The sequence below is a fragment of the Sinohyriopsis cumingii genome, chromosome 16 (assembly GCF_028554795.1).
Source record: "Sinohyriopsis cumingii isolate HCF-2022 chromosome 16, ASM2855479v2, whole genome shotgun sequence".
In the NCBI taxonomy this organism is placed as follows: domain Eukaryota; kingdom Metazoa; phylum Mollusca; class Bivalvia; order Unionida; family Unionidae; genus Sinohyriopsis; species Sinohyriopsis cumingii.
In genome coordinates, this window is record NC_142976.1 from 4,264,792 (window position 1) to 4,284,758 (window position 19,967).

Here is a 19,967-nt window from a genome sequence, read left to right on the forward strand (position 1 = left end):
GCTCGAATTTAACACAAATTTCTTTGTAGCCAGAAGGACTGGTATATTGAGAAATTTACTAGTCCTGCCAAATCTTTACTAGTCCTGTTCACAAAACAATGTCACACAGCTTTCATGTACGTTTACCAATTCAATTTTAAAGTTCGAACAATCCGCAACAAAACTGGATATTTTCTGTGTGTTTGTGTTTGCAAATTGCGTACACCAGTTACACCACATAACGTTCCTTTCCTGGTCATAATTCAGCCATTCCCTGAATTTTGTCCATTTCTTCTGAAATTTTCCATTATGCTTTTCCCTATTATAAGAATTATTCCTCATCATTCTCATTCAACTTTTGCTTTTTTTCCGGTGGCTGAACACCTATCAAATGCCACATTTTGCCTGTCTTATAAGGAGGGAATTATGCCTTGTTTTAAAATACGAAATGTTATAGTAAAGCTGATGTGAATTATTTAAAGCAAGGAAAGGAATGGCACAGTGTCCTTTATATAAGAAAGTCAGAGCATGAAACACATTTCAAAACATGTGTCTTTGCCCCCTCCCACAATTAAATGGCCTTTCCCTAACAAAGACTTAACTTCAGCGGATGTTCTTCATGATCAAAGCAGTGGCTATTGTAAACACTGTTATTAAATATTAGCATCTGAAGATAGTGTTAGTTTCATCTTGGAGAAGGTGTGTTCCCATCAAATGAATCCATCTAACACTCGGCGCATTGTATTTAACAGCTCCAATTACGGTATCATAAGTCAAAAGTTTGGTAATTGTTCCTAATTAATCGAACCTCAATGTATTGTTGAAATTAATAATAAGGCGAAAAACTTTCAAATCTTAGATGCCCATGCTCAGAGATTTTAATTCCCAACAAATGTACGGCATTCTGCTTGGATATCTCCACATGTATTCAATTATTTGTTCATTCTTGTAAGGGAAAAATATAAAAACTATTCTTATCATCGAAGAAAAAGTAGTTGTATGGAAAGGATGTGTCAATAACGTAATCGTAATAAATTGATCTAATTCGTATATTTATTTCGATGGAAATGTAAAATATGTAGTTTCCTGTTTGTGACTGTTGGAGCATATGTGTAGCGAGTAAAAAAAAGAAAGAACCTCAAACAAAAAAACGTGCAAACTAATTTCTTTGAATAGTTTCTGCCATGTTCTTTTGTGTGGTATACCACTTTGTAGTTTGTTAATGTGGTCGAGTGAATAAAATGTGATACTACGTCATTTTTTCATTTAATTCGTTATCAGATTAATTAGGATCAATTACCAAACTTCCATTGTTAATGACGGGATCATAATTTGCACTGTTAAGTGAAATGCACAAAATCGGATGGATTCTTGTTATAGAAACGCACCTTTCTGAGGCAGAAATTGACTTCATCTTCTCATGCTAATATTTTATGACTGGGTTTACAATGGCCACTGCTTTGATTCTACAGAACATCTGCTAAGTCAAGTCTTTATTAGGGAATGGCGTAAACAAACACTGACTATTGATAACCGAAACTTACTAGCCCATCAGACTGTTAACATTATGAAAGTTACTAGTCCGACAGGAAATCTGCTAGCCTCGGGCTAGCAAACTACTGCTAATTTCGAGCCCTGTAGTGTGTATGTGCATGTCTGTATATAGTGTGTGTGTGTATGTGCATGTCTATATAGTGTGTGTGTGTGTGTGTATGTGTGTGTGTGTGTGCGCTTGTCTATATAGTGTGTGTGTGTGTGTATGTGCATGTCTGTATATAGTGCGTGTGTATGTGCATGTCTGTATATAGTGTGTGTGTGTGTGGATACAATATCAATGACATCTATATCTCTTGTTTCAGGGTATCATATCTGAAAAGCTGGGTCTGGTGGTGTACACAACCAACTTGACCCTACTGCTGGTCAGCCCTGCGGCTGTCATCTTGTACATTCATCCTAATCCAGGTGCACCATCCTTTGGGATTATCTCATTTGTAAAAATATTTCTAGAGGAATTATTTTTAGAATTAGAAGAAAGCTGAAATTATTCATTGTGTCACAATCATCAAGATGAACTTGAAAAAATATCTCTCTTAAAGACTTTATATTTCATAGAATGAAATGCAAGATCTAATATTGAAATGAAACCAAACTAAAATGTTGAGTACAGATGCATTTGAAGATTTGTTTTTTCATTTGAGTGTGTACATAAGCAAGGATTTTATAAAGGTTAAAAGACATTTGTGGGTTACATGTGCTTGATATTTACAATTTGGGATAATCTGGTCTAAAAAAACTAACAGTAATGCTGAAACTAAATTTAGCAAGAAATTTTTGTCTTGCCTGAGAATGGCAGGACAAGGTATAACACTTCCAGTGGCAATGATGATCAAGTCTGCAATATCAACATTATTAAAGTTGAATGTGATTTCTTCAAGTTTTTGCAATATTATTACAAAATACCCTGATTTATTAGGAATTCCCATCTCAGTGTATAAGCAGAAAGCTTAGGGTGACATAATACAGAGTATATTATCTAATTGTGTCTGCCCATCTGTTTATTGCCAATTAAACATGTTCAGTTAACAAACTATGTTGATGGGTTGCACATGGTGTGATGAAGAACCACGTTGATTTTGGGGTTATAGGTCAAGGTCACTGTGAATTCTGCTGCCAGTCTTACAGGTATGCACATCAGGCATATTTGACTGTTATGCAATTTTCATTTAGCTGTGCATGAAATCTCATGCAATGAAATGAACTCAACAGATAAAAATCTACAATACGTGAATAATCTAGTGGAACTTGTCTATGTTGTGTTCTGTGTAAGGTTATCTGCTTTATTCTTGATTACCAAATATATTTTGTAAGTGTTCCTGGTGCCTATTTCCATATGTCTTGCACTTTGCCCAACTGTACTTGACAAGAAATTTATTCATTTGCAGGGCCTCGAGTGGCCGAGTGGTCTAAAATGGCGTTGAACCCTACAACAACGACATTCATTTACACTCATGGCATTGGCCAATTTTAAGCTGTTATTGGATTGCTTCAAAGTTTCCTATATAAGAACATCTGACTTGAATCAGGATACAGAATATATCAGTGATCACTCAGAGACTATGCTTCCATTTTATCTCTGGAGACCTCAGATCAAATGGAAACAGTTTACATTCTCAGGATCAGAGTTAATTGAAACTCAAACCGCATGCAATGAACTCAAAGAACAAGGTACAATTTGAGTCCAAATTTCAGAGGCTGTTGTGGTTTTAAGCTAGAAAAGCTAGCCTAGCACATACCTATCTAAACCACAGATAATGAAAAAGATTTCTTTCTAACATTCATGCTCAGTGAGAAACAAACAAACTTCTGAAAATGTCACAGAAAAGTTTTGGTGTAGGGAAAAAAGAATGCCATGTGTGTGTTATGAGTGAGATATTTTATCTCCCTTTAAATTTCTTTACTCCCCTCATTTTAGAAGGCAGATGTGGAGCTCCTTCTCCGCCTAATTACTTGCAGCATTACTGCTATAAGTAAAAAAAGAAAAATGACTTCCACACAATATCTCAGGTTCTCCACTATCTGTAGTTGCCAAAATTTGAGGATGGCTTGCACTTGTGTGAAATAAGAACTCTGTTTTGGGAATTTGTCTTCAAGGTTATTTACTGAATGAAGAAAAATGGTTTCCACACAGAGTCCTCTATCAGTTAAAATTTCAAAACTTTGTGGATGGCTTGCACTTGGGGTAAGGAAGAATCCTGTTGATATTGAAGGTAAAAGGTCAGACGTCAAGGTTACTGACTGAAACAATAAAGTAGTTTTCTCACAGTAACATTAGTTCCGCATCCATGGCTTACACTTGGGTAAGAAGACTAGCTTTATGGTCAGAAAGGTAAATGACTCAGAAAATAAAAAATGTTTTCCATGCAGTGACATTACTTTTACAAACCTGGACCAAATTTTGTAGATATCTTCTTCTTTGGGTAGGGGAGAAGCCCATTGATTTGAAAGGCAGAAGGTCAGAGTTATTGACAGAAAGAAGATAAATGTTTGCTGTTCAGTAATTTCAATTATCGATATCATGGTGCATATTGGTTCTTGTTGCATTTTTATCAACAATGTTCATATTTTTGGTTTAAGATTTTTTGAATGTCACATCATATCAGTTTCTGTATTCACTTAAAATTTTAGCGTAGTATTAATAAAGCTGGTAACATGATATGCCTGAATTACAGGGACATGAATGTGTCATAATTCTATTTGTAGGTGAGACGCTGTTTTGCTGAACATTTGTAAACTAACAAAAAAAACACCCTCAGTTTGTTTCATTTTAAGTTTTATAGGATTTTTGTCTTGACTTGGTGTGTTGTTAACCTCTGTTACAATATTTGCATCCTTTAGATGGGTTTATTCTCATCAATCATTTTTGTCTGTTTTTGATATTTAGATTTTAGAACTTGCCATTTTCACAGTATAACCAGCATTGTGCAGAAGTGTCATTATTCCCTACATGCATATGCATGCATAGCATATATGGTCTAAATATTAAATATTCAATGATTTATAGGCTTTCATATATCACTGATAGCTTTCCTATACATGTGTGACCTTGTCCTCAATGCTTTTCTTTTCTTGATAGTTTTTTCAGTGGTGACACTTGGAACATACACATTGATATTCCTCAAACTTGTGTCATATGCCTCAGTCAATAAATGGTGCCGACAGCAGAGAGCAGAAAAAAAGAAAATTAAAAGGACAAAATCTGTCAGCATGAGTGAGAAAGGTGAGGATTGAAAATAACATACTGGATGTTGAAAAAATTAATCTTAGGATCATTGAAACTGTTTTCACATCATGTCAGTATAGTTTAAACAATCCCATGATTTTCATATCATAACCATAACAATTTAAAGTACAGCCAAACATGTCAATTGTAGCCTTCCATGGAAAAAGTCCAAACTGACCTTTATACATAGGCTCACTTGTCAGGCTTGGTTCTTCAACAAATTCATGCACTGAATACGATTATTATTGCTATTATTATTATTAATATTATCATTATTATTATTATTATTATTTTATTTTTTATTTTTTTATCATGGACAATTTGCATAATGTCTTACTCAAAGGATTCACCTTACAAATTTATCTTTCATAAATTTTGGTGGAAAAGGGTTACATTCCTAAATTGTGTTTGTCTTGTAGTACATTTTTGTGTACATAATGCATTAAGGAGTTAGCCAGCTCAGCTGCCTGTATGTTTCTGCAGAGCTGGCTGTCTCAAGAGTAGCAGACCACGGCCAGATATGGAAAGTATGGGCCCAATTATTGACATGTAACATTTGTTCAATAACTTGTGTTGATTTTTAAGGTGAACACTATTTCTGTCATGTACATTAAATCACTTTAAATTCATGGGTATCAAATTTAGTGGCTTGGCTAAAAAAAAAATATTCATGGCTACTTAATTTCTTGTATTTTTCATTAATTTTTTTTATAACAATTAGTTAACAGGATATAATTTATTCATCTCTTTAGAAGATTTCATCATCATCACTTCGTGCAATTACGATCAAATAGGCTTAGTCCATACTGCAATAATTGTATTAAGTTATTCATTGCTAAAAGTTAGCATGTATATTAAAATCGTTGAGAAGATGCTTACATTTTTTTGGCATGTATTCCAGATCAAATAAGTTTGATGCCACTGTCGTAATTAGTGTGAACATAAGGGTTTAGCATTCATTAATGTTTTTAAAGGACGTTGTTTGGAGAGGATGTTGTGTTAGTTTTAGGGAAAGTACCTAATACCTATGTGCCAGGTGCATGCATAGAGCCAGACCTGTTAACCCCACAATTTTGGTGTGAATTTCACGACTCAAGATAGTGATTCATGGATTCATGCCGCATGAAAGAAAAACATCATGAATTCCTGAATTCTCAATCAGTTTAAATCATGAATAAAATAAATTTCACCTCATTTAGTGTTAGTCAAGATAACAGCACTGGTCACTGATACCCATAATAGTAGTGTATTGCTGGTCGCAATGTTAGTAGAATTATATCAGATTGTCACAGCATGCCCTGGAGCAGGCATTGTAAAGTATATAATCTATATTTAGAGTAGAATACTTGTTGTGAAGAAAATTGGGCCTCAACTAACTTTTTAAAAAATGACACGTGTACATACTCGTAGCAACTGTACCTTTGTTTTTAGACAAACACCTAATGATGACAGCTTTTTTGAGTGTAGGAATTTTTACAGATATTGAAACATTAGCATTTATCATAATTTGCTTGAGTTCATATTTTTCCGCTCATGCACTAACCACCATTAATCGTTGATCGATGTTTCATCTTATGGATTAATACCATTTCGTAATTAAGCTACACAGCGGTCAAAATATTTTCACCTCCATAGAAAGAGATATTTATTCCACAAAAAATGAAATCTAGATGGGAGTACACCAAAAATTGCACTTTCATTCAGCAATCAAACATCGATGTACATAATGCTTTTTGTACAGTAGTATGCTGTGAATTTTAGAACTAGGAATGTGCACAGAGGCTCGTCTCGTTACAATTTACCCGTCATGCATGTACTCTATAATAATATTTTTGTATATATTACATGTATGACATATAAACTGTAAGCAACGATATGAGCCCCTGTGGGCAGCATGTGGCAGAATGATGTAAAAAAACCACACAGTTTGCAAAAAGCACATATATATTGGAAAAATGAAGAGCACCCAGCTGATTTTGTCTCTGGCATACCTTATACCTTCTAATCAAGTTATGCAAGCTACCATTGCTGAGTTTTCTTGCTGAACAAAACTTGCCTTTCTCAGTTGGAGATCAGTGACGTGTTTCCTATTGTAAGGAAAAATAAGACAAACTTTAGTGCCTCCTTGGGTGCTGAAAATTTGCTAGAATTTTAGTCACCATGATTAAACAGCAGGCAAGAAGTGTTTTGAGAACAAATTTACCATAGCCTAATTGAGGAAGTTTAAGTCTGCCACATTATCGACAAATAGCATAAAGTTTGTGTATGTCAGTAAATTTGGCTGCAAATAAATTTGTACTTGTAATAGTGTAAATAATATGCTTTAGTTTTATATTGGGATTTTCGTCTAATGCAGTACTGAAGAACAAAGTTGATGGAGCTAGTGTCATGGTATAATTTTTCACTGATTGTGTTCAGAATTCACCAATTTTTATCCCTCTTTTCACTAATTGTGAGTCTGGAGGGTTGGCAGCTCTGTAGAACCACCAGATATATCAATCAATAAATTCTTTGAGGAGCATTCTTTAACTTCCTCTTGACCAGATCTTCAGAATGTTTACTTTTTTTTTTTGCTTGAAAAACTTGACTCAAAGACTCCTTGCAGTTTCTTTCACATTTGGATATATTACTGATAACTCACCTATAAAATAATGCCACATTTAACCAAATTATTGTGTTTTTGTCATCTCTTTTACAGGTGCTAGCACTGTTGCCAATGGTAGGGAAGAAACAATATGGGTTAATTACCCAGACAACCTAAATTATTCAGGTATAGTTGCCTTATTGGTTTTGCCAACTTAACCACGCTTATGGTGACAGAATACTTAATAAACACATTTTCTAGTTGTTTTAAAGTTGTATGCACCATTTTGTTCAGTGACCCTTTGCCACTTGCTTGCTGCAGTGTGAATCAGTCAAAATCAGATATTTGGGTTGGCAATATAGCTTACAATATTTTGAGTATTCTCTAAAGGAAGGTAACTAAGTAACACATATAAATATGCCAAGATAGTCACCTCTTTTGTGTTGTAATTCATCACTCCATGGCATGCATGACTGTCATTCATCTTAGTAAAGAGCAGAAAGAAAAGGATCTGTTGGATTCATGATCCATTTATGCAGATCTCTTTTATTTTCACATCACACATTTACAGTTTCTTTATAATTCCTCATGCATTGGTGTCTTCCTGCTAATCAGGGACAGAGACTATTTGTCTCAAGGGGAAAAAATTTCTTTGATATTGTTTCCAACCACCCTTACGTATAATAAGATTTTATTGGACTTGGCTCACTGTGCCCTAAGGCCGTGTCACCTTACAGTATGATCCTGTATCCAGTGTGCTTCATCCATCATGTGTCCATTAAGATTTGAAATTTTCAGCTTTTCAAAATCCATGTGACCGCTTTAATTCAAACTTGGCTTAGAGCATTCTGACGTAAGGCCTTTAAAGTTTGTGTAGATCCTCCGTTATGAAAGATTCATTAAGCATCATCAGTAAAACAGCCTTTAAACAACTTCTGAAAAATTACAGAACATAATTTAACAAAGTCGGACATGAAAAATTGCCTTAAAAAAGTCTTCTAACTCATCTCCAGCAGAAAATTTGACCACATTTGACAGAAAGCATACTGGCATAAAAACCATTCAGATTTTTACAAGTTCGGTCCCTTTTATGGCCATCATTGTTCAGAGTAGAATAAAACTTAACATTTAAATGACTTAATAAAAAAATTACTAAATAGAATTTTATTAAATTTAACAGAAAGTAATTGAAGATCCATCAAATTCGCATAAATGAAGGCAGTCCACCAGGAATAATGGCTGACATTACTCAAACTTGAGAAACTTTTAAACAAATTTTTCTCAGCAGTTGCTAAACATAATTTGACCAGATTTGACAGAAAGCATGTTGCACTTAATTTCTTTCAGTTTCATGCAAATAATATCAATCTGTCACAAGATATTGTCACAGTTACTTAAAATAAAAGAATTTTTAAATTATATTTTACAATTTGCTGAGCAGAATTCAACCAGATTTAACAAAGCATTGTACCATAAAGTTCATTTTATTATACAGATACTGTCAATCCAACGTCAAATTTGGCCACTGTCGTTGTAAACAAAATAAGCTTGAGATGATTTCACAATAAGTACTTAACATAAATTGGCCAAATTTGAGAGAAAATATTGGGGCATACAAGGCTTTTGAAATTTGTATAAATAATGCCAGTATGCCATTGATTACATCACTATTGCTAAATTATGGAAATTTGTTTCAACAGTTCTCAAAAACTACTGTACAGAATGTTACTTAACTTTACTTTTAATTGGGTTTTTGTAATAAAAATGTTGACAAAGCATATATGCATATAGGTCTTTCTGATTTGTACCGTTAAGTCAATCCATCATAAAATAAATGGTCACTGCAGCTAAAAAAAACAAATTCCAGAAAAGACCATTTCTTTTTAACTGCTGTTTTTGAAGCCATCTGTTATATCCTTGAGTGATGAGATTTTCAAATTAGCCACTGTGCCAGCTATATTGGATGTAAGATCAACACTAGTTTAATTTAGGACAAACTAAATACTGTTAGAAGACTTTTGGTGAAAAGTTAATGTGAATTTGACCCTCCATTCAGGAGACAGGATTTTCAATATGTTCATTGTGACAGCCCCAGTGCTAGACAGCACTATAAAGACATGATTTTCCAGATGGCTGCTGTAATGGCCATATTGGATGTCTGAGCTGCTCTATTTCAATTTAGGACCAGCTTGACCTTGACCTACGTGCATGTAGATTTACGGCAACCCTGCATTTAGTTCAGGTAGAGATGGGATAACAAATTTGTGCCCATGGACAATGGGCAATCTGTCATCCAGTATGAATTCCATTACTAAGAAATAGAAGACCCTTTTAATGTGAAAAATAAACAATGTCATGCTAACCCAGATTTCTTGGCCAACTCTCTTGGTATTTGGTTTTCATGTAGATGATCACAGACCCACTTTGGCCTCTTGGTTAAAAAAATTCTTATTTGATTTACTTTGAAGCAATATATTTTTTTAAAATGCCAATTTTCATGGATAGTACAAGCCATATATTTAAAGACCTGACTGACAGTGATCTTTCTGTGGAAAGCTAGGACACCTGACACCACAAAATTAGATACTGAAATAATGTCGTTTTTGTAGAAACACCCACCAAAAATATCAATTAAGAGAAATTTATGTTCATTTACTAATTTATTTACCTTTTGATTTTATTCTTAGGATTTATGTTTCTTTGCTTTAGACTCCTGTTTATGTTGGTAGATTAGTTTCTCATATTTAGTGATGTGGAATTTTCAATATACCCTTTAAAAGCAAAACTTCTTATTCAGTAAACTGGTAATTATTATGACAATATAAAGATAATGCCAAGTTAAAAATACCAAGAGTCTATAATAAGGTATAATTATCACCCTGCATGTAAATCTTACTGTGAATCAAGAACACCAAGAGTCTATAATAAGGTATATGTTATCACCCTGCATGTAAATCTCACTGTGAATCAAGAACACCAAGAGTCTATAATAAGGTATATATTATCACCCTGCATGTAAATCTCACCCTGAATCAAGAACACCAAGAGTCTATAATAAGGTATATATTATCACCCTGCATGTAAATCTCACCTTGAATCAAGAACACCAAGAGTCTATAATAAGGTATATGTTATCACCCTGCATGTAAATCTCACCTTGAATCAAGAACACCAAGAGTCTATAATAAGGTATATGTTATCACCCTGCATGTAGATCTTACTGTGAATCAAGAACACCAAGAGTCTATAATAAGGTATATATTATCACCCTGCATGTAGATCTTACTGTGAATCAAGAACCCTTTGAGTCTATAATAAGGTATGTATTATCACCCTGCATGTAAATCTCACCTTGAATCAAGAACACCAAGAGTCTATAATAAGGTATATGTTATCACCCTGCATGTAAATCTCACCTTGAATCAAGAACACCAAGAGTCTATAATAAGGTATATGTTATCACCCTGCATGTAGATCTTACTGTGAATCAAGAACACCAAGAGTCTATAATAAGGTATATGTTGTCACCCTGCATGTAAATCTTACTGTGAATCAAGAACACCAAGAGTCTATATTAAGTAAATGTTTGCACACTGATTGTAAATCTCACTGTGAGGTCAGAACATCAAGAGTCCATAATAAGGTAAATATTATCACCCTGCTTGTAAATAATATAGTCTATAATAAAGACAATTATTTTTCTTCAGATTTGTACTACTTCATGGGTGCACCTACTTTGTGCTATGAGCTGAACTTTCCAAGGTCCCAGAGGATCAGAAAAAGATTCTTGTTGAAAAGGGTTTTAGAAATGGTAAAATAAAAAATCTTTATAGATGTGTGTGTGTGTGTGTATGTGTTTGTAGGTTTTTGCATTTGGCTCATGACAACATGGGTTGTTTGTTTGCCGTGTACATACTATTATGTCTAGAATGATGAAACTTGGGTTGTGGGATGGATTGTGATAGAATACTACTCCATTATTTAAGTAGTAGGCTATTATGGCAGACATTTTATGCTTCATTGCACTGGGTTAAACTTTGTGCTTGATGTTCATTTTCAGGCTGTGTTCATGCTAGAAGCATTGCATTTCTCTTGTTACCACACCCTTACTGGGGGCCCAGAGTGGCCGAGTGGTCTAAAGTGCTCACCGTTCCGGATCACTGCCATCTCACCTCTGTCTGCCTGGGTTCAAGTCCAAGGCTCAGCTAGTGTGGGTACATGGGAAAGCCTGCCAGTAGCTTCTCATGGGTCTGTGGTTCTTCCCTGGGTTTTCCAGGGTTCTTCCTCCACCAGTTATACTGGCCGCCATGTATAGTCTATCTTGTGCTGAAAAATGGCATTAAACCCTAGAACAACAACAACCACACTCTTACAACAAAATCTCATCATGACCTTTGTTTCATTTTGTACTGGCTTTGGTCAATTATGTATAATTTGCTCATGATTTTGGCATGCTGTGTGCAAATATTTTCCAAGAATCTTTAACCTTGGTGAGTGAATGCATTTGGATAAGTTCTACATCCAGTTTGGAAAAAAAGTCTTTATGACCTATATTTCATGCTTTGGTGACTTTGTTGAATATGTGTTTGAAGGGTGCTGCTTATATTCCACCCATCAAACTTAATAATTGGGTTGCATGCAACCAAAGAAGGTCACTGTGACCTCTGTTTCATGCTTAACTAAACATGTGTTAAATAATTTTTTGTTAATGATTACATCAGTATTTCAATGATATATACATCCTACCCTACTCAGAAGGTTTTCTCTGACCAGTGCTGGCAGAAGTATTAATAAAGATGTTTATTTAATTGTTGACTTCCCATGCAAAGGTCCATGCATTGTACAGTGTGAAAGGTTATGTATAACAGGTTAACTGCTTTTCATTTGATGCCTTGGCTGTAGTGTCTAATCAAGGCAAACATTCGGTCAAAAACTGTGTACATCTCCAAGGTTACTCAAAGCCTGTAACTTTCACATGCTTAAGATTGAATTCTAGAGATGGCCAATGGCAATAGCTTCTGAAGCAGATTTGAAAAACTATGATTTTTAAAAAGAAAGCATCAGCATGATGTCTTGTATGCCCAGTCAGAGTAGGCAGGTAGGTTGTTTGCTTGCTATAACAGTATGACAGCATAATACTTGCTATCTAGTGCCTAGTTAAAATATTAAACTTTAAAATGATTAAAAGTTTAAATGTTGAGTAAAAAGTTGAAGAGAAAAAATAATTAGGAAATGGGTACCATTTCATTATCAAGATCACTTTAGTCTGAATTTATTTTCTGCATGGTAATTAATGTTTGCAATGACTATGAGAGACTTCAAAAAGCTTTGTAGGGTTCAGCTATATTTTTGTTGATTACACTTTAATTATGCATAGTAAAATAGTTGCTCTGCCATTTTCTGTTAATGGAACAATTTCATGTTACATGTGAAATACTAAAACTGCCAGTAACTCCATTATTTCTTCTTTCTTTTTCAGCTGTTTTTATCATCCTTAATGATGGGACTTATTCAGCAGGTATATATTTTAGACCTAAATGTATAATTTACTTTCAACATAATGATTCAAGGAGTTATAACAGAAAAATATATGATAAACTTGTGTAGTTTTGACTCCTATTTGCAGAGGTGGTTGTTCTCAATATTAAAGATAGTTCTATAACCAATTTTTTGTGTGAAATCTGATCTTCATAAAAAGTTTCTCCGTAAGATATATTTTCATTATTCTGTGAGACAACTGTTTAAATTATTTGCAGTTAATGAAGGCACTCAGGATTTCTTCCTTTTATACGCTGTTTTAATAACAGTAGTATGAAGTTTGAGCTGTTTATGTAGTATTTTAATATGCTCTTTATCCTTTGGAATTAATTATAACTTAATTTTTGTTTCCTTTTTCAAGTGGATTATTCCAACAGTTAGAAATTCCATGAAACCATTGGTTGAAATGGAATTTGGACGAGTTGTAGAGAGGCTTCTCAAACTTGCTGTAAGTATTACATCTTTCAATTCAGTGTCATTAACATGCCAAATACTTTGGGCTTTCAACAGTGTTGTAGCATATTGACCAGGTCAGGCAGGTTGCCCCGGGTGCCAGAGGTCATGGGGTGCCAAGACCACTTTGGGCCATCTGAGTCATCCCGGGCACCATTTACCCCTAGCAAGCCACTTGGTTTTATGTGTCATCCATCATTTACCCTTAGCAAGCCACATCAACTGTGGTTTTATGTGTCATCCATCATTTACCCTTAGCAAGCCACATCAACTGTGGTTTTATGTGTCATCCATCATTTACCCTTAGCAAGCCACTTCAACTGTTGTTTTATGTGTCATCCACCATTTACCCTTAGCAAGCCACTTCAACTGTGGTTTTATGTGTCATCCATCTTTTACCCTTAGCAAGCCACTTCAGCTGTGGTTTTATGTGTCATCCATCTTTTACCCTTAGCAAGCCACTTCAACTGTGGTTTTATGTGTCATCCACCATTTACCCTTAGCAAGCCACTTCAGCTGTGGTTTTATGTGTCATCCACCATTTACCCTTAGCAAGCCACTTCAACTGTGGTTTTATGTGTCATCCACCATTTACCCTTAGCAAGCCATTTCATCTGTGGTTTTATGTGTCATCCACCATTTACCCTTAGCAAGCCACTTCAATTGTGGTTTTATGTGTCATCCAGTTGCAATATTTGGTCAGAGTTTTTTAAGAAATCTGAGATGCTCTGGCAAGATAACCAGCTGAGATAAACATGATTTAAGTGTCTCAGGCGCACGACATCATTTTTCATCAAACATTGCATTTAGTAATAAAATTAGGAGCCAAACATGCATTGAGTTGGATTTGGCCATCTTAAAAAGCAGTCAGATCAGGGCAGCTTTTGCCTCTAATTTTGCAACAAGTATTGTTTTATCAAAAAATGTCACAGATCAAAGGCACTGACATATCAGCTATTTATCACAACTGGGTTTTTTCCAGGTGACTTGATTTTTTTCAACCACATTGACCAGTTGTTTCAATCAGCTGGCAATTAAATCTAATACAGGAAACCCCAAAGTAATTCAGTGTGCATGTGGTGTAAGATGATGCAGTTGGTAGTAAATTTCATGAGGTTACTAGACAGTGCAGTTAGAGAAGGTGAGATGATATAAAATCTATGTTAAAAGACTGATATTGATGATGCGAGATTGTATTATAAAAATTAATAGTTGCGACAATACTATTTCCTGAATTAGTCTGAATTTAGATGCAAGACTTACAGTAATCACTATATAATTTTAGTTTAAAAGTCACTGTGAAGTATCAGAAATATAAATTATCATAAATATCTTCCAAAGTATTGGAAGCATAATCTTGGAAAGAAATATTTTTAGCCTTATTTAAAATACTGTAAAGACTCACAGAGGAATCTGGGAAAATGGTCTTACTGGTGGGGTTGTCTTTGTAATGAGGTCTATTTCCAAATATAATACCTATTGGGTTCATTCAATTTTAAACTATTGTAAAGAGGTAGTCTTAAAATCAAGGTGGTTGTTAGGTTGGATTTACATCATGTACCTGGATGTATTTAAAATGAATATAAATTTGGCACTATGGCTGTGTAGTCAAACCGGCAACTTCATATAACAGTTACCCAGTCAACCATGCTCGTTTCTCTCTGTAAAATGTTTGCTGTGAAAGTAATATATTAAATGGTAACCTGCTTTCTGTAATCGATGGCGACTTGTTTCCAAATCACACAATGGTTTCATAACTGTTTAAATGATACTAAGCATATTGACTGTGCAAATAAATAATTCATTTTCCCAAGAAAAGTGATGTTTAAATAAAGATTTGTCAAGTGAGCTGGAGTGTAAACATGCCTTGTCTTGCTTATATTTAAATGAGTTTGGCAGTGTGACTTTTAAAAAATTTGGTTATTATATTCATTGTTAAGAATTTGAATTAGGTCTCAATATTGCTTAGAAGCTTGCTGTTGAGATAAATACTCAAAGTGGTAATGACACTGATAACCATATAAAATATATTCACCAAAAAATATTACAAGAGAAGAAATCTTAAAACAGATTTGCTTTAGTTTATCAAATTTGATCTGTTTAATAATTTCCATTGGTGTTTACTGCATAATAGTTTGAGTTAACAATTTTAACAAGGATTAATCTTTGGGCTACGTGTTTTAATTTAAGGATAGATAATGGAGTGGGACCATTATTTTCAATTAGTAAATACATAATGGGACCATTATTTTCAATTAGTAAATACATGGTGGGACCATTATTTTCAATTAGTAAATACATGGTGGAAACATTTTCAATTTGAAAGTCATCACAAGTCTTCAAGTTTTTTAACAAAGGCTTGACACATTTCATATCTGGCCTAGGCTTGTTACTTCTGAAACAGAAAATTACAGATGCATTATACAAGAGGCTGAACCAGCTATGTCCTTATTATATGTGTAGTGAAATATGTACTACATTAAAAATAGAGGGAAAGCTTTAAAAAAAACAACATTTTCCACTAGAGAATTTATGAATGATAAATATATGTGATGAATTCTCCGAATGGAAAACTGTGCTAATTGCTTGAAGTAATAATAATAATAATAATGGTCATAATTATTATTATTATTATTATTATTATTATTATTATTATTATTGCTATTATGGTGCATGGAAGTTTTTATAGAACCAAGTTTGAGAGGTGAACTTTTATTCTAAAGTCACCTGTGTACAAAGGCCCGTTTTCCCATGGGCAGCTGCTTAAGACCAGTTTGGCTGTACTTGGAAAGGAGATAACATTTACATATAGAATTACACTTAGTACACGTCAATAGACCAGTTTGACTGTACTTGGAAAGGAGATAACATTTACATGTAGAATTACACTTGGTACACGTCTATGGACCAGTTTGACTGTACTTGGAAAGGAGATAACATTTACATAATAGAATTACACTTGGTACACGTCTATAGACCAGTTTGACTGTACTTGGAAAGGAGATAACATTTACATATAGAATTACACTTGGTACACGTCTATAGACCAGTTTGACTGTACTTGGAAAGGAGATAACACATATAGAATTACACTTGGTACACATCTGTAGACCAGTTTGACTGTACTTGGAAAGGAGATAACACTTACATATAGAATTACACTTGGTACATGTCTATAGACCAGTTTGACTGTACTTGGAAAGGAGATAACACTTACATATAGAATTACACTTGGTACCCATGTAGACCAGTTTGACTGTACTGGGAAATGAGATAACACTTACATATAGAATTACACTTGGTACATGTCTGTAGACCAGTTTGACTGTACTTGGAAAGGAGATAACATTTACATATAGAGTTACACTTGGTACATGTCTATAGACCAGTTTGACTGTACTTGGAAAGGAGATAACACTTACATATAGAATTACACTTGGTACCCATGTAGACCAGTTTGACTGTACTGGGAAATGAGATAACACTTACATATAGAATTACACTTGGTACATGTCTGTAGACCAGTTTGACTGTACTTGGAAAGGAGATAACATTTACATATAGAGTTACACTTGGTACATGTCTATAGACCAGTTTGACTGTACATGGAAAGGAGATAACACTTACATAATAGAATTACACTTGGTACATGTCTATAGACCAGTTTGACTGTACATGGAAAGGAGATAACATTTGCTTATAGAATTACACTTCTGTTCCTAAACAAACTTAATCATAAACATTGTTTTAAATTAAATATAATTTTATTCATTTCAGATTCCAAATCATTTTATCTGGCTAATGTTTTTCTACTGGTTTTTCCATTCCACACTAAATGTGATAGCAGAGCTTCTTAGGTTTGGAGATAGAGAGTTTTATAAGGACTGGTGGTAAGTGAAAATTTTGCCAAAGACTTTTAAATGACTTGCTACATTTACAGTGTATAAAAGGAATTGAGGACGACTCCTTCATTCTTCATTCTCATAATAGCAATATGTCAGGTGGCCCTTTTAAATTTATCGACTCTTTTACTTCATTGATTATCTTTACTTAAGACATTCCAACATAAAAATCAGATTTATGTCAGATGTATTTCTTTTGATTTATATGGACTAACATGATTAAATGATATTCTTGGCATCTTTGTTTAAGACTTTAAATTTTCAAAACACATTAAAGAATATATGATAAAACAGAATGATTTAATTTGGAATGGCAGCATGGTGTGAATTTTTTTGTGTCCTTATGTTTAGTGTATAAATTCTCTGATGAAATACTAGACATACATGATATGAAAATATCCTTTAGTTAAATGATTGGACCACAATGGGCATTCTTTGGTAGCAAAGAAATAGTTCCATTATCATAGTAGTTGTAGGAAAAACAAATTCACTATTTTTGTGTTCTTCTGGGACACGTATTTAATAAAGATTTTATTTGAGATAGATCCCTATCCATTCTTGTGAGAAGATGAGAACTTTATACATGATTAAACGGCATACAAAAGTTTCCTATTGAAAAACCTTTCAATGCAATGATACATGTAACTATAACATAGAGGGATTAATTGAACCTAATGGAATCATTAATTGAAATGAATATATAATGGAATCATTAAAGGCAATGAATATCTAATGGAATCATTAAAGGCAATGAATGTCTAATGGAATCATTAAAGGCAATGAATGTCTAATGGAATCATTAAAGGCAATGAATGTCTAATGGAATCATTAAAGGCAATGAATGTCTAATGGAATCATTAAAGGAAATGAATATACAATAAACTAGGTAGTTTATATGCTCTGAACAACTCTAGCCACTATTAATCTTTTGTTTCTTCTTTTTACATTTATTCCCATTTTAGGAACAGTGAAACAGTAAATCAATTTTGGCAGAATTGGAACATTCCTGTTCACAGATGGGCCTCTAGGTAAAAAATTTTTAGCTTTAATTTAATAGCAATACATGACCATTTTTCAGTTGCTATTAATATTCTATTCTATATATATATATTTGAGGGTGGGGCAATTATTTTTGAAAAATGTGATGAGTAAAGCTCATGCACGATTGTCTACCATTTATGTTGGGGTTAAAAATGGCAAGAAGGAAAGTATAATAATAGGGTTTGCTTTATCTTCATGTTGTATTATTTGAACCTTACATCAGAATGGAAGATGCTGAGATTAAATCCCCATTTATCATCATTCCACTTAGATCAGATGGAAATTTCGTTACATCAGTGCTTTTTGGCAGATGAACTTGCCTTATATGTGATCATATACCTTTGAAAGGCTTTGTGTATACAGTATTTTATTCCTTGAAAGTTGTTATATTGCTTGTACAGGAACTTTTAAGAAAAACATTCTGCAAGCAGTGTTAATTGAAATACATAGAATTATATATTTTTTTACTGCAGACATTTGTACAAACCATTGGTAAGAAGAGGCTATAGCAAATTACATGCTTCAGTGGCAGTATTCTTCTTATCAGCATTTTTCCATGAGGTAAGTCCCTCTCCATCTCAAAAAGCTGAAAGTAAAAATCAGGAAACAACAGACCCAGATTATCAAACACTTAAATAATGCAATTTAAAGTAATAAATAATGTTAAATAGCAATCTACACATTGGAATTTAAAAGCATTCCTAAGATTTTTAATTTTATAATTTGTCAGAATATATAACAAGAAATAAAGGAAGACAAATGTTTTTCTTCAAGTATAAGGAGACTGTTACTATTTTTCAGTATCTAGTCAGTGTTCCTCTTCAGATGTTCAGGGTTTGGGCTTTCACAGCAATGTTGGGACAGGTAAGTTCAGAAATTTTTCTTGCTTTATATACATAATCATCAAAGTAGGTATGATCTTTTTAACTGACCTTTGAAGTGGCAAAAGAAGTGTTGCTTTTATGAGAATAAAAGTGAAAGCAAATATTCAGGTCACGAAATGAGACATTAAACATTCCACTCCAGTCAGACAATTCAAGAATACAAATTAAGGCTTATTATTTTTTCCATTTAATGTCTTTCAGTGGTCAGTAGTGTTATTTATTTGGTTTTTAGTACACACTTGCTACAATAAACACAGTGTTCCATATTACCACAACTAAAAGTGCATTATCCATGCATTTTATTTACCGTATATACTTGCTTACAAGACCAATTGCAAACATTATCCCTGTCTGTGTTGTTTTTTCAACTAACTAATCATAACATACCGCAGAGACCCACATCTGCTGGTGCAGTATGTCATGGCAGACCTGAGTCTGCAGACAGGTTGCAATTGGATCCAACATATAAATGAGTGTATACGGTAAGTCATTTTAAGTTTGGGTTCTCCATGTCCTACGCTAGAAGAGCTCTGTTGTCATCAGCCTCTTTATCAGTCTTATTCATCTGTGTGTATGCTGCAGCAACGTTTTTTTTTTTTCTGTTCCTCCTAAAATACTTAAGTTTGCGGTGAAAGTTACACACACATTCATCCCATGGTCTGGTTTGTCCTAAATAAAAATATTGCAGCTCAGACATCCAACATAGGCACCACAGCAGCCATATTCAAGACATCCAATATAGGCAGGCACCATAGCAGCCATCATATTGATAATGTTATGGCTACTTGTCAAACTAACATGGGATT

At 33.9% G+C, this 19,967-nt stretch overlaps 1 protein-coding gene across 2 annotated transcripts in view; it reads left to right on the top strand.

The window, feature by feature from the left end:
* The window catches only part of LOC149779849 (diacylglycerol O-acyltransferase 1-like), a 62,965-nt gene that overhangs the window by 33,791 nt on the left and 9,207 nt on the right, over positions 1-19,967 (top strand). For both annotated transcript variants that reach the window (XM_089936519.1, XM_089936518.1), the window contains exons 6-15: positions 1,839-1,941; positions 4,613-4,756; positions 7,458-7,529; positions 11,051-11,154; positions 12,823-12,861; positions 13,243-13,329; positions 17,112-17,224; positions 18,199-18,264; positions 18,751-18,838; positions 19,079-19,141. In XM_089936519.1, coding sequence (XP_089792645.1) covers positions 1,839-1,941; positions 4,613-4,756; positions 7,458-7,529; positions 11,051-11,154; positions 12,823-12,861; positions 13,243-13,329; positions 17,112-17,224; positions 18,199-18,264; positions 18,751-18,838; positions 19,079-19,141 — 879 coding nt within the window. The remainder of the gene's footprint in view (positions 1-1,838; positions 1,942-4,612; positions 4,757-7,457; positions 7,530-11,050; positions 11,155-12,822; positions 12,862-13,242; positions 13,330-17,111; positions 17,225-18,198; positions 18,265-18,750; positions 18,839-19,078; positions 19,142-19,967) is intronic.